General features: G+C 37.2%; 1 protein-coding gene across 2 annotated transcripts in view; it reads right to left on the bottom strand.

Annotated features, from left to right (window-relative positions):
* SNX7 (sorting nexin 7) overlaps positions 1 to 25,567 on the bottom strand; it is a 129,338-nt gene that overhangs the window by 50,650 nt on the left and 53,121 nt on the right. Inside the window, exon 7 of one of the 2 annotated variants that reach the window (XM_069063398.1) lies at positions 16,668 to 16,754. The exons of the other annotated variant lie outside the window; for it this stretch is intronic. Within the exon in view, the coding sequence (XP_068919499.1) occupies positions 16,668 to 16,754 (87 nt within the window). The remainder of the gene's footprint in view (positions 1 to 16,667; positions 16,755 to 25,567) is intronic. 2 annotated transcript variants of the gene reach the window in all.

Here is a 25,567-nt window from a genome sequence, read left to right as displayed (position 1 = left end):
ATTTTATTTATTAAAAACATTATTTGAGGAAGGGTCCATAGGTCTCACTATACTGCCAATGGGGTCCATGACAGAAAAGTCAAGAACCATGTTGTAAGTTATTTTCATTTGTAGTGGGGGCTTTTGTAAGTGATTTGCAGCAGTCCTTCATATGGTTATTAATAGTTTCCAGGTTATATTTTTGAGAACTATTTGTTAATTTTAATGATACAATGATTTCACAGGAGCCTAGAATTTCTTTGGTACAAGGAACTCTTGGGTGAAGAAATTCCCTCTATCAAAACAGAAAGTTACCTTATCTGTAGCTCACAGTCTTAAAGAAAACACATTTAAAAGGCCTGAACTAGATTAAAATGTAACTAGGAAATATTTAATAAAATAGATAAAGATATAACAGAACAAAAATATTGTTAATATATGATTTCTAAATCAATATGTGATCCTAAGGGATTCTTACATAGGGTTTATTGGCCTTATTACTATTTGAGTTTGATATCACTGGCCCAGTTACTGAGAGGACTTGTCCAGGGTCACACAGTCACTGTTATATTCCTTGGACAATGGTTTTTCTGGCTTCAAGAAGGGTTCTCCATCCATTATACCACACTGCCTTAGGTTTTCTGGGTCTATATATACTAACATATCACATATTTATTCCTTCTATTTCTTAAATATCAGACCCTTATAGGAAATACTTGATGCAAAGTTTTTTCCCCCCAAAGTAGCAATTTCCCTAGTCATTGTTACCTCTCTTTACATAATTCTTGTCCGTCTCAGAGTACAAGTATTTAGACCAGAGGCAGAAATTAAGCCTGCTCACCTCATTTTATACAAGACAGTGCCCTCTATAAGAAATGCAACTGAAACTAATGGTTTGTTGTAATAAAAATGTTATATTCTTCAACAGTCTATAATAACAGTCCTCAGTTATAAAAAAAAAAATTCTATATAAGAATCCACAAGGGTGGGGAGTGGGGCTTGATATCTGTAATATGTTTACATTAAATTTTAATCTTAATTCAAAGAAAGACATATGAGAAAATGTACCTTGACCTCCCCTCCTCTCCTCCCAAGAAATACATCTCTTTGGTGAGGTTAGGGCTAATAGGTATGGAACATTGCAAAACACATCATATTTTTCTAATATTTTAGGGTGGTTTTTCCCCTGCGCTCTCCTACCCCTTTTAATATTAATGATAAGAAATGTCTCTCTGGAAGGGGTGGGGAAGGGGCGAAGGGAGAGGGATAAAATGAAGAATGTGAATGATATAAAAACAAAAAATAATAGTAAAATTTTATTGTTAAAAAGTCACTTCATTTTAAAAGAAAATTATATTATTCTTGACCAAGTTCTTTTCCATTGTACTGCGCATTTGATAGTTAATATCCTATTTAACTTACAGTGCTTTATATATAGAAAATATTTAATGAATGTTAGTTGTACTGTGTTTCTCAAATCCCTGTGAAATTTAAATAGAAGGGAGAAAAAATTTCTTCATGGTTTCTATATTTTGCTCAGAAACCAAAGAGTATTCCTTCAACTTTGCTCATAATTTTGACCTCAAGTCCTTCCCACAAATGAAAGTCAACCTGTAACCTGTACAAGGGCTCCCATCCTGCGGGATTTAGAAATTTGGTGATGGGAAAAAAAATAGGAATAACACTTCCTTAAAATAAATGGTAATTTGCTTAGGGGAAAGAGGTTTCTCTTTCACATGGAAGCACTTAATAAATGCTTGTGGGAGGACTGCATTTTCCTTATTGTAATCAGAACACTTCTTTTTACTTGCTAATTGACTAACAGTCAATATTTAGAAATTAACAAGAGATAAATCCAAGAAGGGAACCCAGGATAAAGCCTCTGGATCCATATGGCTATTCAGAAATGCATAATGTATGGATACTATGAAAGTGAACTAGAGAGATTAACACTAGGAAGCAAATTTTACCACAGAGGCATCTCTCAGAGTTGGAGAGATTAGAACAAAGATTTGGCTCTGAAAGGGTGTGCCTGATTCAAAGAACAGGATAAGGAAAAGAGGGGATACAATAGAATTGCATAATAAGAAGTTACAGCATCTTGGGAAGCTATTTTGGGAAATATTTTGACAAAATCAACAGGGCGAGGGAAGTGAGAACGTCAAGCATATACTACAAACCACATGGAGAGATTTAGGGCTAGATGAGGAGTTTGGAACATCAAATTCACAAGGAGGTACAGTACAAATGAGGGGAACTTATTCACATATCTGCTCTCTTGGACTGAAGAATAAGTAATAATTTCTAGATTCACCTTAATGATAACTTCATTCTTCAAAAGGAAGAGAAAATAACAAGGAACTACTCTTTTAGATCTAAGTCTCACTGACAAGAAGGAACTAGTTGCTGGGATAGAATAATGGGAATCTTGGAGGTAAAATGACTGTGGCAACTTAGAATTTATGATATAGAGAGAACGCTGGGTAGTCTGACATGTAGCCTTGACTTGGGAAACAGATTTCAAAGGGTTCAGAGAAAGTCCTGAAAATAGTAATTCTTGGGCCTAAAATTCTACTAGAGAGGGCAGGAAGGATGATAAGCTGTTAAGAATGAAATTCTGAAGACTAAATGCCTATGTTCTGAAAATTATTATTATTATAAATATATAACATAAATATATAAATATGATATAACATATTACATGCTATAATATATAGTATATTATATCATATGATTATATAGTGTAAATATATAAAATTATACATTTATTACACTGGTTCTGGCATAATAAAATGGAATCAATCAAAAAACTAACTAAATATTTCCTTTGTCCTAGGCACTCCGGAGGATGTAAGATGTAGTTTCTCAACCAAGTTTCCTCATTTGTACAAAACCTAAATAAAAAGGAAATTCGGACATCTTTGCTAACCATCTTATCTACTTTGAGTACAAACTTAAACACTGGTTCACAGCAACCTCAGAGATAACATATCACAAAGCACAGGGTGAGAAATTACCCGACTTTTACACTATTTGATGGTTCTGGCTATGACAACATAGACAACAACATAAAACCATTAAAGATACACTATCAGAAATATGCATAGCATTCATTTTCCTCCACCAAAATAGCTACAAAAATGTGACAACGCCTCTTTCCCTGACGCCTGCCCTCCAAACTGCTCTACCCCCACACAAATGAGGCATGCAGCACAATGTAGGCTGTAGGAAGCTGGGTTTCTACATGCATTCTAAAATGAGGTGTTCCTAAATGTGGCAACTTCATAATGCAAATTGCCATTGTCTGATAAAATATTTAGAATCAGTAAAAAAAATGTTATGCCTCCTCCCCACATATCTTACATCTAGTTTTCTGAAAAATTACCCAAGCACTTTGAAAACTGTCATCTGTAAAATTCATGAGTCAATGATCAGGTTTGGCTTACATCATGGATGGTGATTTTAAACAGATGTTTAATTAGCTACCTAAAGGATAATTTTCTTTCACAGTTTACAACTCTCGATCCTTGACTTGATTTAGGAAATCTAGATCCACATTACACATACAAAAAGCTAATGTGAAGTGTCTCCGAACTTTCAGTTGGATGAGTCATCAACAGAAACAAAACTCCAGGAACTTTCAAAGCTTAACTGGAAAATCTCTATCTATGAATCACCAGGAAACTGAATTCTATGCTAAGAAGAAGGTTCAGAACTAAAGAAACTACTTTAGATTTCTTATAAACCAGGAGTTTAAACTGAATTTAAATCTGTGTCCTATAAACTCTTTTTTTAATATTTGGTAACTTTTTTCAATCTAATTGGTTATTTATTTTAAAATCATTATTTTGAGAAGTGCATAGACTTCATCAGACTGACTGCCAAGGGTTTCCATGACAAAAAACAAAAAAGAAAAGAAAAAAAGTTAAGAACTCCTTCTATAAACCTTTTGCTTCTCTTGAATAATAAGATTCTCCTAGGATCCCCCTCTCCCTGAACATAATTCAAAAAGCACTAAATTAGGAAGTCCTGGTTGCTGACATAATAACTTAACCCTGGCACAGGGTTATTTTCAAAACTTAAATTCCAGGTATAAATACATATTTACAGAAAAGCTATACTTCATACCCCTGAAGAAGTTTGATTTGTTATTTAAATATGACCTATATCCCATCAGCAATAGAAATAATCACATTTTTCACTATAGTTCAGTAATTCAGAAATCTGAGATTTCATCTTTGTGGTACTCCTCTTTCTACTGAAGCAAGATTGCTGGTTGGAAAACAATTTTAATACCCTGTTGCCACCCTAGTGATGTAATACCCCAAATTCACACAGGCCAGTCTATAGACAAAACATGTATGACCTAGCACTGCCTTTCTACCTTGATTGGACCTGAAAGAGCTTGAGCTCTACTAAAAAATGCTTTCATTTTTCAGGACCTTGTGGCCACTTCTGCTCCATAAAGAGGTGAAGGAGTAAGAAAATCAGAAGAGGAATTCATTATAATATGATATAAACGAGAAATGCTTACGTGTGGCCCAACAAGCAATGTAAATGACAGATGGAGTTCCCATCTTTAAGCTTCTGATTGGGGATAAAACAAATACTCTATGGAAATGTTGGTGTGAGAGACATTCCCATTCTACTATCTACCCAATGCCATTTGTATCCATTTCAGATCTAACATTTCCAGATGGCAGAAGAAGGTCCATCTTTGCCCAGCACTCAGCAACTTAAGAGGGGTCCTGGATGAGGCTGAGCAGAAATTGGTCAAGCAGGGCCAGAAGCTTAAGAAACAAACATGACATCTGAACAGCCTGTTGAATTTAGCTTGTTGGGCTTAACATCAGGAAGACCCTAGTTTAAATTCCAAGTCAGACATTTATTCACTGGACAGCCATGAGAAAGTCATTTAATGGCTCTGAACTTCAGTTTCCTTATTCATAAAACATAGACATGATATATGTATTAACCTGCCTCACAGGACGACTGTGAAGTTCACATAAGTTAACATATGCAAAATACCTTATAAAAATTCAAAGATATACATATATGCAAAAGTTATTACTATTCCCATCATCATTGATCATATCTTACATTTGATGGAGTTCTGATAGAAACAATGTTGGGACAAATTGCTATCCTACTATCACTTTTATATTTGACATTAAATGAACTATTGTGCAGGTAGATAAAAATGATTGTTTTTTGTAGTTTACTAAAATTATTGGGATATGAGCTCATGCTCTATAGACTAAATGGAAGTCTCTTGGAGATGTCTCCAGGAGTGGACAAGATAACAATATTTATTTTGTCCTATTTCCACAGGGTTTTGATTTTTTTCATCAGGAAGCTATGTGGTGAGGATATTCTATGTAATTATTAGTACTCAGTATAGCAAAATTTTTTTAAAAAGCACAGATTTAAAATTTTATAAATAAGAGTAGTAGTGAAATCCATAAATTCATATTGAAAGCAATAGAACTAAAGAATTGATTTTCCTTTAGCACAATAAATACACTGAGAAAAAGCTCAGATTTTTTACCACCAGAGCAGTTTCTCAGGGACTCTGCACATTTTGCTAAGTGTCAAAAGCAGTCATTTATATTAAGACGCCCTGTGAGAGAGAAAAGAAAAAAAAACACACACACACAAAAGCTCATTAATTCAAAACACTAAAGCCACAACAGACATAGAGCATGACTGAGCATTACAAAAGTCCCTTATTTATTTTATAGCTAAATGGCGAAGGGAATAAGATCTCTTCAAATCACAAATCCTGCCTATGAAAACTCTGGTAAAACCATAGCTCCTTGTAGACATCTCCAAATTTTTTTCCTCTTTTTTCCCCATGACCTTTATTTCCACTACCACAACAACAATTAAATAATTTTAAAGGTTCTAGTACATCTACTTTTACTGAAGAAAACCATATGAACACCTTTTGAAACACTCCACATGATGTGACCTTATCTAGCATCATCCTACCATGCTGTTTCGTGTAACGTTCTTCTCCATCTATAAATACTCTATATTTCTCAAGCAAAGTAAAAGAGTAAAAGCAATAATTTCTTTAATGAAGTTGTTGTTATTTTCCCCGGAAGACCCTCTGCCATCAGTAGCATTGGGAAGGAGAAGGCTTATGGAATATGACAGCTGCTTTCATGCACTGGAAGAACTATCACATAAAAGATGAATTAGATTTCTCCTGGGGGTCAGAGGTCAGGACTGGAAACAATAGATAGAAGTTAAAGAAAGGTAGATTTAGGATTCAGTCTAATAAACATTGAGCAACTACCTACCTATTGCAAGCAAGGTACTGTGCTGGGTGCTGGGCATACAAAGATAAAATTGAAAAAGTCCTTTCCCTCAATGACCTTCTATTCCATTAGAAGTGGGAAGAGGATAATACCATGTACAGACATATGTGAATAAAAAGTATTAGAGGTGAGAGTAGATTAATAAAGTATTTCAAAAGAGGAGGCATTTTGACTTGCTCTTGAAGAAAAAAGGGGATTCTTAAAAATTGAGATAAGTAAGACAAGATTTTTTGGCATCAGGGAATGGCTTGTAGAGATGCCAAAGGCAGGAGATAGAATGTCAAGTTCAAGGAAAAGCTAGTAATTCAGCCTAGCTAGGATATTGCTTGTGAATTGGAATAAGAGACAGAATTTAATGGAAAGATAAGTTGAAGCCAGATTTTGGAGGGCCTTAAAATTGGGCTGATTTCTTTTTTATTCAAATGCAATTTGAAGCCACTAAAGGTCTGAGCAAGGGAAGTGACTTGGGGGTCAGACCTACACTTTAGGAAGAATATTTTAGCAGTTCTGTAGAGAAGATAATAGAGAACATAGTGGCAGAGTTTCAGTAGTTTCATGCATTACTCTAGGGGAAAGAAGATGAAGAGATCAAAGCTATCAATAGTCATATCAAAAAATTATTAAATCACTACTGATTTGAAAAATGCAAATTAAAACAACTCTGATACTACCTCACACCCATCCGATTGGCTAACATGACAATAAAAGAAAATGACAAATTTTGAAAGAAGATGTGGGAAAACAGAGACACTAATGCACAAAAGCAGAGACACTGTTGGTGTTGTACACTGGTTCAAACACTCTGGAGAACAATTTGGAACCATATCCAAAGGGCTATAAAGCTGCATATATTCTTTGACCCAGAAATATCAGTACTAGGTCTGTGTCCAAAGAGATCAAAGGAAAAAGAAAGGGATCCGCATGTACAAAAATATTTATGGCAGTTCTTTCTGTGGTGGCAAAGAAGCGGAAACTTAGGAGATGCCCAAAAACTAGGGAATGGCTGTGGTATGTGACTGTGATGGAATACTATTGATGAAATAATGAAGGATGGTTTCATAAAACCTGAGAAGACTCATATGAACAGATACAAAGTGAAATGAGAACTAGGAGAACATTGTACACAATTACAGCAATATTGTAATGATAATCAGCGTGAAAGACTTAGCTACTCTGAGCAATACAATGACCCATGACAATCCTGAAGGACTCATGACAAAAAATGTTACCCACCTCCAAAAAGAGAACTAATGGACCCCAAAGGAAGATTAAAGAATTTTTTTCTTTACTTATCTTTCTTGCTTTTTTTGGCAATGTGGCTTATGTGGAAATATTTTGCAGGACTTCACAAATATATAAGTATTGCCTTCCCCTATTAGAATGTAAACTGGATGGCAGAAACTATCTTTTTCTTATTTGTATCACCAGCACTTAGTACAGTGTCTGGAACATAGGACGTGCTTAATAAATTTTTGCTGACTATTGACTCTGTGTCCAAAGAAAGTGTTTTATGTGAGGAATAGCAAGAAGACCAGCGTCACTGGATTGTAGAGCACATGGAAGAGATTGTGGTATGAAAAGAAGAATCCAGGTTATGGAGGGCTTTGAGTGACAATGGAAGATTTTGTATTTGACCCTGGAGGTAATAGAGAGCCACTGGAGTTTATGAAATTGGTAGGTGGGAAAGGTGATATGGTCAGATCTGTATTTTAAGAGGTTCGATTTGACAGCTGGGTGGAGGATAGACTGGAATGAGGAGAGATGAGGCAGGGAGACAAAAGAGGTTATTACAATCATCCAGCAGCAAACTGAAGAGGGCCTTCAGCAGACTGGGGCAGTGTCAAAGAAAAGAAGGAGGCACATGTGAGAAACGATACACATACACACAATCATGAATGTATACCCATATATTTTATATACACCTGAATAAATACACACACACACACACATGCAAACACACAAAACCCCGTGAAAATGGAAATGGAAACTCCCATTTGAAGATCGCTCTATTCAGACCTTGTTGGGAGATGAGCAAGCACACATTTGAAAATATAGTGGTACAGGAAGACCAGGATAATAGGGCTTCAAAGTTTTACTTTTTGCCTAAGTTCATGCTAATACAATAATTCTTGGGGCATTTTAAAAGTGAAAAATAAATAAACAAAATCATCACAATGCAATTATTGATAGCTTAATTAGATCTGCCAATTCTGCCTCTTAGTGTAATCAAATGATTACTATGGTAAAAATTCAGTCATGTTGGTCCTTATGGACTCATGGCTAAAACTGACAGATAAAAGTGTAAGCAGATATAAAAAAGGGAAAAATGCTATTATAGAAAGCAGTGTGACAGAGTAGAACAAGTTTTCCTCAGTTTTCTCATCTGTAACATGGGGATGATAATAATAAAATCACTTTTATATAGCACTTTATTTTACTTATTTTGGAGGCAATCAGGGTTAAGCAACTTGCTTATTAGGGTCACAGCTAGTGTCTGAGGCCACATTTGAACTCAGGTTCTCCTGACTTCAAGACCTGTGCCACCTAGCTGTACCCCTTCTCTCTTTTTTTAAAAATATATAACACTTTAGAAAGTTTTCTCTTTCTTCGCAACCTGTAAAATCAAGAGTCTCAACTATCTGTCTTGTTATTTTTGTCTATCAAGTGACTTCACTAGGGAGTTCAATTAAGGAAATTCAGTCTACAAATGCAGAACTGTAACCGTTTAACCAGTAATTTTGTAGAATTGAATGAGGGTATTGAAAAAGTAAGTGACTTGCTTAGGGTCATACAGTAACACACACACACACACACACACACACACACACACACACACACAGAAAACCAGAACTCCAGTCTTCCTCACTCTAAGACATTTCCTCTATCCATTATTTCATGCAGCCTCTAAGACAATTTCATTTACTTTTCTGAGCCTCAATGTTTTTTAAATCTGTACAATAGTGATGATAATAATAAAGTCACATTTACACACACATTAAAAGGGAAAGACTTTCCCCCTCATAACCACTCTGTGAGGGAGTATATTATAATCCCCATTTCACAGATAAGGAAACTGAGGCACAGAGAAGCTCAGTTATTTGCCAAGAGTTACACAACTGGAAAGCATCAGTGAAAGATACACAGAATAGACAGAAGGTAACCTTAGAGGGAAAAGCTCTAGAAGCTGATAAAACCAGGAAAGGCCTCCTACAGATGTAGGGATTTGAATTGAGTCTTGAAAGAAACCAGGAAAACTAAAGGGAAAAGGTGAGGAGAAACACCATTTTGGGCACAGTACTACAGTGAAGTAACTTATCCAGAATCACACAGAACATGTCAGAGGCCAAGCTTGAACCTAAGTCTTTCCAACTACGATGTAAGCTCTCTCTACAACATGCCTCACTGTCTATTATCTTACATTGTTCATTTGTTTTAGTAATGGTCAACTCTCTGTAATCCCATCTGGGGTCTTCTTGGCATATACTGGAGAGGTTTACCATTTCATTCTCCAGCTGCCTTATGTTCCTAAACACTTAACATATTTTTGTTAGATCAGATTGGGCTTGGACTCCAAAGTGCATCAAACAACAGGCCCTCAATTTCTGGTCACTCATTCTAATAGGGTTGGGTCAGACACTTAAGTAAGAAGACATTGGCACTGCCTAAGCACTACATTGTAGAGCACTCAGTTAAACATCATCTCGAAAGACAGGAAATAGATAGCATAAGTATTACGCCCTCAAGTACCTTACTTCTCATAATCCACTGAACCCTGAAATCGTTGGCAGATATGTCTACAGAAACAAAGCTTTCATAATGCCATCAATTCTATGTATGGAGTTCAAAAAACTAATTACTATTTGCTTTTTTTGTCCAGACCAGGGATTTCATCAGGCGAGGAAGTTACAGTGTGGAAACTCCTTTCACTGATGGAGAAGGACAACTGCTATATGACCTATGATCTAAGAGACTGGAATGAAGCACTGTGAGGGTAAGTGACTGGACTAATATGAAGCTAATTAATATGTGTCAGAGGCAGGACTTGACCCCTGATTTTCCTGATTTCAAGGCCATGGTGGTATACCAAACTAAAAGACACCAAGACTAAAGCCAGCTGTCATAAAAGAGTTAAGAAGCCAGGAAGACCAAAGGTTCACTCATTCATCTCCTACTGTTCTGTTACTTGCCATACTAAAGGTTGGCTGATATAGCTGATGTGACCCCTAGAATGTCACAGCAGTGAAGGTCTGGACCAGTCCTTATTGTCCCATCCCTTTCTTAATTGGCTATAATTTTATCTGCAACACCCCTCTGGGCATTAGTGCTTTCATTTGAAGGTGTCTATGCATACTGATCTTGCAGCCTTAGGCATGTTTTGGTGGGAGGCCCTAGGCACAGACCCAGCAGGAGAACTAAAGATACAGCCTCAGGGTTATCTGTAGAGCAGCTCTGCCAGGGTTGTCATGGAGATCAACCAGTCTATCTGCTGTTCCTTGCCAGGGTCACCATAGTGATTATATGGGAGCTGCTCCCTCACTCAACCTCACTGGGGTGAGTTGCCATGGTTACCTACCACTTGTGAGAGTAACCAAGGATAGCTTATTCCCAGTGTAACTCTGGCAGGCTTTTTTCCTCAAAAGATGGGAAACAAATGCACTGAATGCTTGAAATGTGTGAAATGCCTAGACACTATTCCATTCATTTGCTCCCATGAAATGTTTTGGGTTTTTTTTTCTTCTTAAAATGTTTTGGAATTGTTTTGATGTCATGTTCATGGTCAGCAAAAAATATGTAGTACATACATCATGCCTGAAATTATCTCCTGGTTTCCTACTACTCTTCCATCTCTACCTAGCAATTTTTTTTTTCAAGAGCTGAAGCTTTTGCTGATCTATAAGTGATCTTCCTCATATTTTTCAACCCATTCTATTCTGTACTTTACCAATACAGTTAAGAAAAAAAATATTTATTAAATAGCTACTGTGTATAATAAGCATTATGGCAGTTCCTGCCCTCAAAGAAGCTACATTCTAATTGGGGGAAAGAAGTATAAGGTATGAGAAAAGGAATGCAATGGTTTGGAAAGCTACTGAGGTTGGCTAGCAGAGCCACAAAGATATGGATCACTATAATCTTTTGAAAAGTAATGATAGTATTGATTTGATTAATGTTGTAGAATGGGAATGGGAGAGGAAGGTAGGTATACAGTTACAAGACAGTTGGCAAGATGGTGGGGTAATAGAATAAAGCATGGCTAGAGCCCACTTCCAATAGTGAACCTTGGGAGATGCTCACCAAACAATCCAGCCTTTGGAACTGAAAGGGTTAAGTCTTCGGGGCATGGTTTCTGGTCTTCAGAGTAAGGCAGATGGCAAGAAGATTGTGGAGGGAATATTACTATTTTTTTGTTCTGGTGTGTGAACCTGTGATTTTTATACCCATAGAGAATGGCCATTGTGCTAACTTCTGCCAAAGCATACATGCAATTTACATACTCATGCAATTTACAAATTTAAAACGTTGAATGGGGCACCTAACAGTTAAACACTTTGCCTATTATCATGCAGCTAATGTGCTAGAATCATGACTTGAACCCAAATCTTCTTCAATCCAAAGGCTGATTTTCTCTATCTAGAAAGTCAAACTTTTTTTCTACATATTTATCACAATATGTTTTACTTGTGTGTATTATATGACCTCTCCCCAATAAAAGTTAATCAAGATGCTTTTCCTTTTTTGTTTTTGTACCCCCAGTGTTCAAAGTTCCCTGAACAAAAGATTCACTTCATAAACTGATTTGAATTTAACCAATGCATTTCATTTGGTAATCCTGTATAGACATAATTTCTCTGGGTACCTTGCCATCTATTGAATTTGAAGGAAGAGTAACCTCTTGGTAAATCTTTCAAGTTCAAATGTGAATTTTTTGAAAGTGTCCATATCAATGATACAATGGAAAAATATTTTTTTTCCTGTTCTTAGGAAAAAAAAACCTTCTAAAAAAGCTGTTACCAGACCACCCCTCTTTAAAAAAAAAAGAAAATACAAAAAAGGTATAAAATGCTTTTCTATGGGCATGACTAAAAGAAATTTAGTTCATAAATACATGCTGACAAATAAGCCATAATGCCTTAGATAAGATACATCCATTGAGCAAAAGCAAAGTATTGGGGCTAGTCTATAGTTACTGAAGTCTGCAAAACATTACTGAGGGAAAAGATCACTCTCTTTGAGGAGAGCAAACATAACCACACTGGAATAAAATCATTTTTTCCAATCTTTGGATTTGAGGGGAAACGCAAGTATATTTTTCCTTTTCATTTAAAAAATCTTCATACTAAAGCCAGCGTTCATTGGAAGCAAACTTCTGAATCACTGGAATGCCTATCAGGAGCAAATCCTCAGGTTTCAAGCTGTCTAAAAGAACTTTGTCTGTGAGACTTAAAAATACCCTTAGAATTACTTATTTTAGATACAGGACACATCTTGCACATGGGGGGAAAATGTACATCACCATTGTGACCCATTCTTTATAATGTGCTTTCCCATAAGAGTTGTCAAAGTATCTTGAGCGTTTGATAAAGAGAATTCCTCTTCTGCACAAAAAGCCCAATTGATTTGGACAAAAAGCTATTTCTACTGCTTCCCTCTTTATCTTCTTTCAGGCTCTTGTTTTTACTTGAAAAGTTAAGCAGTTCCATATGACAAAATTAATTGTATTATCTTTCCCTGGAAGAGTTCCCCATCTTTCATTCACTGTTTGTTCTCTGATTTCCTCTTTGATACTCCATCCAAAGGTATAAAGAAAGATGTTTTCTCCATCAAAGACCATGCTTCTGCACCCTGGACATACTCTGTCCTGTGCTCCTACATTGTTCTACTCTGCTATTTATCATAGCATAGTACAGGACTAAACTTTGGTAGAGAATGAAAGAATATCAAAATACAAACTAAACATACTCTCAGGAAGGCAAACCTTCCACATATATCTTTGATGCCATCACTTCTCATCTCCTACAAGAGACTAACTGGTCCCCTCTTACCATCCTTCCTCTATATCGAATCTTTAATCTTTCTCTGCCTACTTAGTGATTCAGGTCCTTCTACCAACAAATGTATCCAAGTTATCCTTATCCTCAAAAAGTGACTCTAGATCCTACCATCCCCTTAAGGTACCACCTTATATTTCTCTTCCCTTTCTCAGCCAAATAACTTGAAAAAACTGTATGTTGGTTACTTCCAATTCTTTTCACTCATTTATTCTTTTATAGTCTGACTTCCAACTTCATCACAGTTGAAATTGCTGATGCTGAAGTTACCATTCCAGTCATTGTTCTTTTATAAATTAATTTTTTCAATTTCAATAATCAATTTCAATTAATTGATTTTCTTTCCCTTCAACCTTTTAACTTCAATTGAAAGGGAGGGATGGAGAAAGGGGGGGGGGAGAGAGAGGAGGAAGAGGGAGGAGGAGAGAGAGAAAGGGAAAGAGAGAGAGAGGAAGAGAGACAGAGAGAGAGAGAGAGAGAGAGAGAGAGAAGGGAAAAGAGAAAACCCTCAAGACAAATATTCATAGTCAAGCAAAGAAAATCCCTGCTTTGGCCATATCTAAAAAGGTATGTCTCATTCTGCATTTTGAGTCCTAGAGTCACTTCTTTGTTAGAAGATGGTTAGGCTGCTTCACCTTCAGTCTTATGGAATGATGTTTTATCACTGCAATAGAGTTCCCAATCTCTCAAAGTTGTTTTTTCTTTATAATGCTCTTGCTATTGTATCCAGCTAACTCTTGATTGCCAAAGCTGATGGATTTCTCTCAATTCCCATCTTTATTGATCTCTCGGAAGCATTGAGCACCCTGAATTCCACACTTTTTCAGTTTCTTCTATGGGCTAATCATCCAATTTCCATGTCCTAACTCTTGGTATACTAAGGTTCTGTCCTGGACCCTCTTCTCTCTATATATCCTCTCCTTTGGTGACTTCATCAGCTCAGCAGAGGCATAGATGAAAAGGCTATAGATTATGGTCAGATAAGGGGATTTCAGAGTTCTTGAATATGGAGATGGCACATGTGTGGTTGATGATGAGAACAAAGTATAATCATATTTTTGTGTGACTGAGTTGGGGTGGAAGTCTAGGTCATGGAAAGTTAATAGGTTGAGTAACTAAGTGGTTAGAGTGTTTAAAGGAGTGTCAATATATATGTTGAAGTCCTCTAGTATACGGGCAGGAGTTGAGGAGAGAAATATTGTGAGCCAGACACTAAACTCACTGAAGAAGGAAGCAGAGTGTCCTGGATGTCTATAAACAACAGCTACCAGGATTTGGGTTAGATGATAGATGTGGATTGTACAGACCTTAAAAGGAGGAAAGGTTACTGAGTGATGACCATTTATAGTCCACTTACAAAACAATTATAGCATGTGAGGTCCACAAAGTTCTTCACATGTTATTTCATATGAGATTCATATGCAACACAGGTGACCCTGTGACATAGGTGGTACTATTGAACAGATGGGGAAAATAAAGCTAAGAGGTCAACTGACTTGCCCAGAGTTAAACCACAAGGAAGAAGCTGATGCAGGATTTGAATTTAGGTTTCTCTGACAGTAATGGAGTTCAAGTGATATAGCAAGTATGGTTTTAGGTTTTTTTTTTTTTATGGTCTGTTTATTATTTTAAAATCATGGTGGACAGTTTTCTCCTCTCACTGTCTGGTTTTCACACAGGTAACATGGACAAAGAGAGTGCAAGGGTGAGGGAAGGATGGTGGGAGGGCCAAAGGCTATGCCCAAACCCACCGGAGAACACTGGGAAATAATGCTCTGCTGTGAGCCCCTAGCCCCCATGGGCAAGAGACTGGGGGCATAGTGTATGCCTGCTCCCATCCCCCACCTCCAGGAACACCTTGCCAGGACAGGGGAGGTTTATAAAGCAGGCATAAAAGGAATTCAAACAAAAAAAAAATGAAACGAATGCCGGACATTTAAATAGAAATCCAAAATCTTAAAAAAAGAAAAAAAAACACCCCACAAAGCTCGAGTTTTGACTTTTTTCTCCCTTTGGAAAAAATATTAAGCCTCGAGTCCCCCCCCACATATATGTACATGTATGTATGTCCCCCACAATCTGGACTTGACACTTTACTCACATAAGGAACTCACAGTATGAAAACTCCTTCCACCAATGCAAATTAGGAATTGTAGAACAGTCAAGGGGAGTGAAAATATAATTGCTTGTCCGTGATTACAAAGCTAGTATTAGACTGAAGAAAGACCAGAACTTGTTTTTTTTTTCTGACTCTAAAGTCAGACACATATATACTGTCAACCTGAAAGTTTGATTAAAAGAGGCAAATGGGTGATATATAAATTCATATTGTTTTATTCCCTTAAAGGTAGCAGATACACGATCATGGAGCCAGAAGAAATATTTTCACTGACTGATAAAAGAGTGACCAGGCTTAAATACATTTTAAAATAATCCCAATTCAGGATGCCTGTATCCCTCAGATTTATGGTCTCCATATATATTTAACTATACCACAAGGAAGTTTCTTAGTTGAATAAGTCATAAATACAATAAGACAACTGACAAAGTGTCGATTGGAAATTGGGATCCCAGGATATCTGTGTTTCCCCTGTATAGCATGTGTCTATAGGATACCAAGGTAAGAGAAGTCCCACTATTCAAAACAAAGTCTGGTCCTTTGCATCCTCTTCTTTTGTGGTTACAAACAGGAAAAATGCTCCTGATCAGCCTCATCTGGTCTTAAAGTTGATGACACAGGAAAGTGCGTTTTTAGAGCAAAGCAAAGCATGTCTGGTTGATTAGTTCAGGCTTTGGCCCTTATTGGGGTTCAAATAATCTAAAATGATTATCAATACTCCTCTACATGTCCTCTCAGAACTCCACAAACCAATCAAATTATAACGCCTGTAGTGAAAAAGTTTGCACCTTACTGGCTATCTGTGTCCTTGAAAACTAGGTTAAATAGCTTTCTTGGCTGAGGTATGGTTTGAATCAAGTGTCGTATGGCTGTTTTATTTTATTTCTTACATGAAAGGATCCCACATACCTAGGATCAGAATCAATTAATATGATTATGATTAAGCAGGGGGTTTTATTTTATTTTCTTTTTAAGCAGACAATGTCCTCAGACACCCATTAAACATAGAACACAACTAGAATGTGGCCCCACAGTATAATATATAACTTATTTGATAATCAAAATAAATTAGTTTGTGTATTAATTACTTAAAAAAATTCTTCAAAAAATGTTTAATGGAGAGGAATAAAAATGTATTGTTAACAAACACTTAAAAGCAAAATTTATATGAATAGAAGAATAAATTTGAAAACTTACCACCTCCTTTTCAGCCTTTTTGTAGGTCAAAGCTTCAACTCTGGAATCCAGTTCTCCTTGAATTTGGTCTCTTCTTTTCATAACTCCCTTTATGTTAAAACATGCAGATACAACATGTTGCAATTTACTCTATTGTTTCAATAATAATCTTAAGAAGTAAAATTAATGAACATTTCAGTAATGCTGACAAACTCTTCTATTAGGAGGGCAGGATTACAATATGACACCCTGGTGATTTGTTTTGGAGCGGGAGGGGGTTTGTTTTTTGTTTTGTTTTGTTTTTAGAATTCAGGGCTTTTGTCAATGTGGTGGAAGTTAAAATTCTCAGTTAAAGAATGTCTTTAAGAAAGGCAGCATGGCATTGTAGATTAAGGTCTGGCTTTAGAGTTAGGAAAACCCAGATGTAAACTCTACCTCTGACATAGACACAAACAAGGGCAAACTATTTAACCTCTACAAGGTTCATTTTCCTCAATTGTAAAAGAATGAGGCTGGACTGAATGGTGTGTAAGGTTCTGAATCTCTAATCCTATGACATTTTGGTGCCTGTTTGTTTATTTTTAATTCTCCATTAAAAAGTTAACTTGAAAACAAGGCCTAAAGGGTTTGCTACTTCAAATTCATTCCATTTTAAGAGATTTTCTGATACAAATAGCATCCCATTTGAATGTAATTAAATATATCTGCTTATGAAACATTACAGCTGTTGTCAGGAGAGAGGGGACTATACATTTCAAGTAGGAATACACAAAAGTTTTGAGGACAAGGTTTGAAAATATTGACCTCCAAAATTAAGTCTAATAAAAGCCAATAATATAGGATGGATTAGCAGTAACAAACTCTAAGAGGTGACTACATTTCTACTAGATTAGAATAGTTCTGAAACAAAGTCTTGAGGGTACCAATTTAATGTACAATTTTAACAAAATATGATCTATATCACGGTATTGAAAATAAAGAATATGCTGCCTTGTGCGTAACAGGCAAAGCTGTGACCTCAATTTGAACAAAGATATATATCTCTAAAACTCAATCAAGAATATCAATGTGTTTCCTAGTATCTTCACAAGACAGTACTAATAGAATATAATTTATTATAAACGTACTCAACTGCATTGCAAAACCTGTCCAAGAGACTGTAACTATAAAAAGCACATGCCTATATATGTACAAACATATATATGTATGTATTTATATACATACACACAGTTGCATGAGATATATACATATATATATATAAAACTATATGGTACTTCAACTATTACACAAGTAATATATATTGTTATATGTGTACATGTATTCATGTAAATGGCACTTTGTTTCTTGTATAGCTATTAAGTATTTCTAAAACACACAAATACACACATATTACAGAACCAAATTTTAAACTCCATAAGTAGACAGTCCCTATTTGAATTATCTTCACATTTCTCTCTTACCTAATACAGTGCTTTACATAGAGTAGGTGATTAATAAGTGCTGAATGAATAAATGACAGGACAATGATATACATGGAATTTTAAAAAGTAAGGCCTAAGACAAACTATTCATTGTGACCCAGTAAATAATCTAAATTCTGGAACATTAATAATTCATCCTTCAAATTTTAGGGGGTTGAGGCAAACAGAACATAAAGAGAAGAAGGAGTCAGTTTGAGTTTATTAGTTTTAAAAGTTTGTTTGTATTAAGAGCTTTGTAGGTTGGCTTATAAAAATGTACCATTAACACTCTGTGGACTGATGATTAGAAAGTGAGCTGCCAGTCAAGGAGGAGAACCAAAGAGTAAGAATTCATCACAACAATACTGCTTCTTTACACAAGCAATCAATCGAGCATTTAGCAACTGCATCTCACCCTAGCACTATGCTGGGCATTGGAGATATAAAGACAAAGCAGAGCAGCCCTTGACTTTTCTGGAGCTTACATTCTAATGGAGAGACAGCATGTATAGATATAGCTATAAACAAAACATAAGTTTTGGAGAAAAGGTTTCCTGCAGAAAGAGGCATGTGAGTGAATCTTAAAAAAAGACACAGACTGCAAGGGCAGGTGTAAGAAGCAACAGAATTTAAGGTGTACGGTCTGACTCTAGCCCATACAAAAAGCATGGATATAATAGAACTGGAAGGTCACATACGGACGAGTAAGGAGGCCGCTATGGCCTAACATGTAAGAAGACTGAAAAGGAAGGCTGGGGTCAGACTGTGAAGAGCTATCAATGCCAAAGAAAAGAGTTCATCTTTGACCTAGGAGAGTCACTAATTTTAATTTATTGAGTAGGGGATTGACATGGCCAGACGTGAACTTTCGGAAAATCACTTTGTCAGCTGCATGGAGTACGGGTTGGAAAAGGGAAAGATATAAGGTAGGAAGAACAACTAGGGGGTTATTGGAATATTCCAAGAAAGAGGTAATTAGGGTCTAAAAGAGGATGGTGGTTGTGAGTAGAGAAAAAGGAGCACAATCTGAAAGAAGTTGTAGATGGAAAAACAACAAGATTTTGGTAACTAATTAGAAATGTGGGAAGAGAGAGGATTTGAAACTGACAACGGGGGTGGGGGTGAGAAGTAGGGAAGAGATATAGAGAAAATGGGGAACTCAAAATCTAGTAGAAATGAATGTTGAAAACTAAAAATAAATAAATTCTGAAAAAAAAAAAAAGAAAATTACAACAGAGACCGAGAACCTAGATGATTAAAAGGCAGCTAGGTGGTATAATAGATAGAGTGCTGGGCCTGGAGTCAGCAAGATCTGAATTCAAATCTGATCTTAAACACCAAGTGCTGTTGCTGTTGGCCTTTCCTTCTGTAAGAGGACCAATGACATTAGGAGAGTGATGTCTTGACTTGCTAGTGAACTGGATTTAAGTGAAGCAGAGCTGTGAAGAGTCCTCTGCCTCACCTAGGCAAGTCAGCTAACCTCTGTCTTGATCAATTTCCCAGACTGTAAAATGGGAATAATAATAATACCTATTATTGAGGTATTGAGGCAGATTGAGGAGGGGGAGAGGCTGAAGAGGGATAATGAGTTCTTTTTTAGACATGCTGAGTTTGAGATTTCCCCAAGACAAATAGTTTAAAGTGATCAACGGTGATACTGGACAGGAGCTGAGGAGAAGGACTAAAACTGGATAGTTTGGGGAATCATAGGAATAAAAATGATAATAGGATCTATGTAACTGATGAGGTCACCAAAGGCAAAAGTATAGAGAAAGGAGAGAAGACAAGGAAAAAATTTTGGGGAACACCCATAGTTTCAGTGACATGAATGATAATCGGCCTATTCAAGAAGAAGGAGGGTAAGTCAGACATACCATACCAGAAGAGCAACAAAAGAGAACAATTTCATGAAAACCTAGAAGAGACATTCTCTAGGACAAGACGATCAACAGTTTCAAAGACTGCAGAAAGATCAGGAAGGATAGGATTGAGAAAATGTCAGAAGAGTTGTAGATTAAGAAATCATGGCAAGTTTGGAGAGAGCAGTTTTAGTTGAATGATGAAAGACTGCAAGGGTTTAAAAGAGAGAAAGAAGAAGAAATGGAACCAATGGCTGGAGAGAGCTTTTTCAAGGATGAGAAAGGAAGGAAAGACAGAGAACAGGCACATGTTTGGAACCGGCTCTATGATAGCATGATTTTATGGAAATATCCCTTAATTATATCCAATTTATTTTGCACTAACCACACACATCTTGGTTACTTTATAATTTAGTCCTGAAAAGGGACTCACTCATTTGGAAGGAACAGCATGTACTGCATACTAAGGTATCATCACTATGGCAACAATATTTTCAAAACCAGAAACTGGGACAAATGATATTCCTTTTGAAAAAAAGTCATTAAAAGTATACTTTTTATCTGAAATTGTGACTGTCCATGAAGGCTCAGGACTTAGAGATGACATGTAATATATTTTGTAACTGGGATTTGGTGTGGTCTGATCAACAAAAGAAGGAAAGATCTAAGGAAACAAAAGAGGAAACAAATAATATCAATTCTCATGTGGCATATATTTCCCTATAAAGTAGTAGTAGCAGTAATAGCAGCAGCAATAGCAGAGGCAAAAGCAGCAGCAACAACAGTAATAGTTATCAGCTCACATTTACATGCAAACATTACCTGAGTGGATCTTAACAATAGTCCTGGCAGGTAGGTGCTATTATTATCCCCATTTTACAGATGAGGAGGAAATTGAGGTATATTGAGGTTAAGTGACTTGGCTGGGTCACATGACTAGAAAATGTCTAGGGAAGGATTTGAGTTCAGGTGTTCTTGACTCCAGGTCCAGCATCCTTTCCATCAAGTCACCTAACTGCTTTGTCACAAGCTGGCTTTCTGGTTTATCAATTGGATAAGTCGTGGACCACAAACAAATTCCCCAGAACCTAACCAACCCTGGGTGAACAGATAAAATCAAGTTCATAAGCCAATCAAGCTCAGAATTAGTCTTACCTGAGGGCATCAAAATCACACTATGTCAGGTTCAGTCTGTATAACTAGCTAACCTCTCTCCTGACTGTCTCTCAATTTCATTAGCAATTATGCAATGATATGTACTCCTCACACCAACACACATACATACAAACCTATATAGACTGATCAAGTTACTCAACATCCCTAACATTCAGTTTCCTTATTTATAAAAAGGTAATATCGATACATTCATTGCCTGCTTCACAGGGGACCAAATAGGAACATGGATTTGAAAGTCAATGAAGACGCTTCAAAGCACTAATCCAAATTTTAAGAGTTACTGCCTATAAAAGGAAATAATGCTCTGCCTTGAAGCTCTGGGAACTGTACTCAGAACCAAAACAGTTGAAAAATTGAACTTTGATTTTAAAGGGCTAGAAACGTTGAAATTGTGAGGGAAAAAAGCATCAATCAAAGAGCAAGCATTTATTAAATGCCAACTCTGTGTCAGATACTGTGAGATGTGCTGGGAATAAAAAAAGACAAATTAAATACTCCCAGCTCTCAAGAAGTTTACACTTTCTGAGTGTAGGGGGAGACAATATAGACACAACAAATAAGTATCTGAGTATGTATATAGAAAACTAAATTCATGGTAATTGGGGGGGGGGGGGAAGTAGGATTTACACCAGCAACCGAGGTTATAATAAAAGACCTCATATAATAGATGGAACCCAAGCTAAGATCTGAAGAACACTAGGGATGCTAAGGGGCAGAGGGGAGGAAGGAGTAAATTTCAGGCATAGGACATAGTTTAAAAAAATGTTGTAGATAAAAGACAGAACATTGTGTGATAAGAAGATGAAGAAGGCCAGTTTAGATAAACCAAAGAACGTAAGAAGAGGGTCATACATAAAACAGCCAGAAAACTTAGGTTAGAGTCAGGCTGTGAAGGGTTTTAAGCAGCTGAGGGGTTTACATTTGATTCTAAAAGGATACGTGCTTTAGGACTGTGACTGGCAGCCGTGTGGAGGATGGGTTGGAGAGGATAGAGAAGAGGTAAGAAGATCAATTAGGAGGGTAAATTATAACTTGAAGAATGTTGCTTAGTTACTGAAGAAGCAAACTGGATGGCAGTGACAGCACTAACAAAATGTTAAGAATTCAGAAGTGCGTCTGTAAAACTCAACATCAATAAATCAAAAAGCATTCGGTACACACCTTGTACATGCCAAGCGCAGTGCTAAAGACTAGGGATTCAAATAATTGCAAAAAGAGTAGCCATCCTCAAGGACTTACATTCTATTGAGAGAGACATCATTTAAATAAACAGAGATATACAGAGTAGATGTAAGAGAGTCTCAAAGAACACACCTAAGCAGGAGAGAAGTAAGGAAATCTGTGAATAGAGAAACTAAGAATCTCTACATGATTTTTTTTTTTGTAAACTGCTTAGATTGTCTTTTATTCCGGAGTGGGTTACTACTCATAAATTATATTTTCTTTTAAATACATGAGTTTTGTGTGTCTGCATTTTACTCTTTGAGTAGTTTGCTAAGGCCAAGACAATCAAGCCTTGCTTGCCTCAGACCTACCACCTGCACATCAAGGGAAAATGGAGAATGGGATTCAGTCAATAAACATTTATTAATCAATCACCCAGCCACTGGGAATTGAAAGAAAAGCAAAAGACAGCATCAAAGGAGCATTAAACACACCCAAAGAGGGAGGTGTGATGAGGTACAAGGGAATGTAGCCTGGTCCAGAAGGTTCTGGGAGGAGCTCTCCACAGTCCACCCTCCACACTCTTCAATCAGAAGAAGGAAGGGGCCCTAGAAGCAGGAGATAACTGAGGAGGCGTGTGGATGTGATCTAGCAGGATGATGAGATTCTGGAGAACATGAAGAAGTTTAAAAGATTAAAAGAACTATTACACTTAAAGCACATTATGGACTGCAAGCTCACACTTCTGGAGAAATCTTCAGATTGAAAAGTGAGAAGAGAAATGCTGTACATCGACCTTTGTCTTACTTTTGTTGGGCACTACGTGTGCTGGACTTTTGGTTATACTATGTCAAGTATTTGAAGGGGGGAGCCCGTGGTAGAGGGATGAGATGTGTTCTGTGTCCTGCTTGGCCACCATGGGCAGAAAGAGGAGTAATGGGTGGACTTGGCAAGCCAAGAAAAATGTAGGCTTGATAAAAGGAAAAGTACTTCCTAGCAATGAGAACCATTCATAAGTGGAATGGACTGCCTACAGGTCTTTGACAAACAGAGGCCCAGTGACCACTTATTACACATGTTATAGTGGGGATTTCTAACTCCCTTCTCACATACTCCCGTTTACTCTTCACAACTGCAATGCTGGCCTCCTTGCTGTTCTATGAATAGCATACTACTGACCTCGCTTGCTACCTTTATGATCTTATTAAAATCCTTCTTTTACCAGAAGTCTTCCCAACAGTTCTAAATTTTACTGTCATGCCTCTGTTAACTGTTTCCTATTTATCCTGGATAGCGTAGCTAGGTGGCAAAGAAGGTAGAGTATCAAGTCAATCTGCCCTCAGACACTAGCTGTGTGACCCTGGACAAGTCACTTAACCCTGTTTGCCTCAGTTTCCTCATCTGTAAAATGAACCGGAAAAGGAAATGGCAAACCACTCCAGTATCTTTGCCAAGAAAACTTCAAAACAGGATCACAGAGTCAGACACAATTAACAACAAAATCCCATCTCTTTTTATCATATATATGTCTTGACTTCCTGTGAACTGGATTGAAGTGAGGCAGAGTTGCACAAAGTCCTCAATCTCACTCTCTCATGCAGCATCATCGAAGTCTAGGGGGCAGGATAAAAGTTAAAATGACTGGTGACAGCCAGTAATACAGTGATGACCTTGGTACTTTCAATTTCTGACCAAGTTCTAAGAGGTCCACAGCACCTGCATCCACTGTCTTCATGGCCTTTGGAACAAATTGTTCTCACCTACCCCCACTAGAGGAAGTCTTCACATGCTTGGGGCAGACGTCCCCCTAAGTCAGGGATGGGTCTGAAGCCTGTCAGTTACCCTCCACCTGGTTTAGGCTGTCTGCCAAGATGGTTTTACCAGGGTGTATTTGTTGTGCATGCTACAGCTTCTTGGAGCCACAGGTGAGAGGTGAGTGCCAGGTACATACCAAAGGTGGATAAGCAGCCCCGAAAAGGGCTCAGCAAGCCCTCACACCTGAGGTGCTCGTCCTCCCTGAACACGCCCCACACCCATCTGTCACATGTTTGTTTGCTAGTTGTCTCTCTCATTAGACTCCAAGCTAGCTCCTTAAAGGAGAGCGACTATCTTATATTTCCAGTACTTAGCATAATGTCTGCTACACAGTGGGTACTTGGACAAAGTGAGCACTGAGATCCTTCATATCCTAAAATTCTGTGAACACCAAAAGAACAGAATGAAAGACTTTATGGAAGAGTTCCATTTGAGACTAAGTGAAGGGTCACTAAAGAAGTACCCTAGAGACATGGATGGGGCTTGTAGGCAAAGCTATATTCTATATTAATTAAATTCTATTACTCTTCAGTGACAGAGGAGACAGATATCCCTTTGGGAGAAACCATCTAAGGGCAAGGAAAAGGAGCCACGATTCCAGAATCTCCAGCAACTAACATGTAACCCTCAACTAGAATTTACAGTTTTAAGGAAGAAAGTAATTAAAAACCTTGGGAAAAGTTGTATTTCCTCCTTGGAAATATTTGAGTGATGAGTCATGAGAAATAGAGAAATAGAGGATCAAGGAACCTCAGATTAGTTTAGATCAGATATCTTCATTTTGCAAACTCTCTATATCCAGTAAACTTTTGTGGACTGAGTTTTTTTGTTTGTTTTGTTTCATTGTTTTTAGAGGAATAAAAGTTGACCGGTTTCCTCTTAGCAAACATTCTCTAAAATATGATCCAACCTTATCTTGGCTTATTTAAAAAGAAACTTTTTGTTTCTCATACCTTAGTAAGGTTAGACTGAAGAAAGAACATGCCCCTGGAGGGTTACTAGGTGGGGCTGATGGCAATAGCCATCAGATAAAACTGAGTTTCCAAGAATTGGAGAGCTGAAGCAAAGAAAGTGAGAATCCAGGAAGAGTAAGGTCAGAATTAGCTGTAGTGATCAGCTATTTCTGACTTGTGCAATGCCCTTATCTTACCTACACCTCTTCCACGGATCAGGAATCACATTAATTGAAGAATTTGAGAGCTGGCAGGGATGGCAGTAACTATCTAGCCCAGAACTGCACAACTTGCAAACCACGGGCCACATATGGCCCTTGGGCACACTTAAGGATTTCAGGTGGCCCATGACAAATGTAAAGGATGTTTTCCTCTACCTTTTTTAGGGGCACCTGAAATTCTTTGGTGTGCCACACGTTGTGCAGGCCTGATGTAGCCCAACCAATACATGTAAGGAATTTCATTACAACACATTTTCCCACGACCATCCCAGC

The sequence above is a fragment of the Petaurus breviceps genome, unplaced genomic scaffold, assembly GCF_028583685.1.
Source record: "Petaurus breviceps papuanus isolate PSGF00001 unplaced genomic scaffold, PetGlider_PUasm1.0 90564, whole genome shotgun sequence".
Lineage (NCBI taxonomy): Eukaryota > Metazoa > Chordata > Mammalia > Diprotodontia > Petauridae > Petaurus > Petaurus breviceps.
The sequence above is the reverse complement of the archived record's forward strand: the minus strand, read 5'-3'. Positions and strand labels throughout refer to the sequence as shown.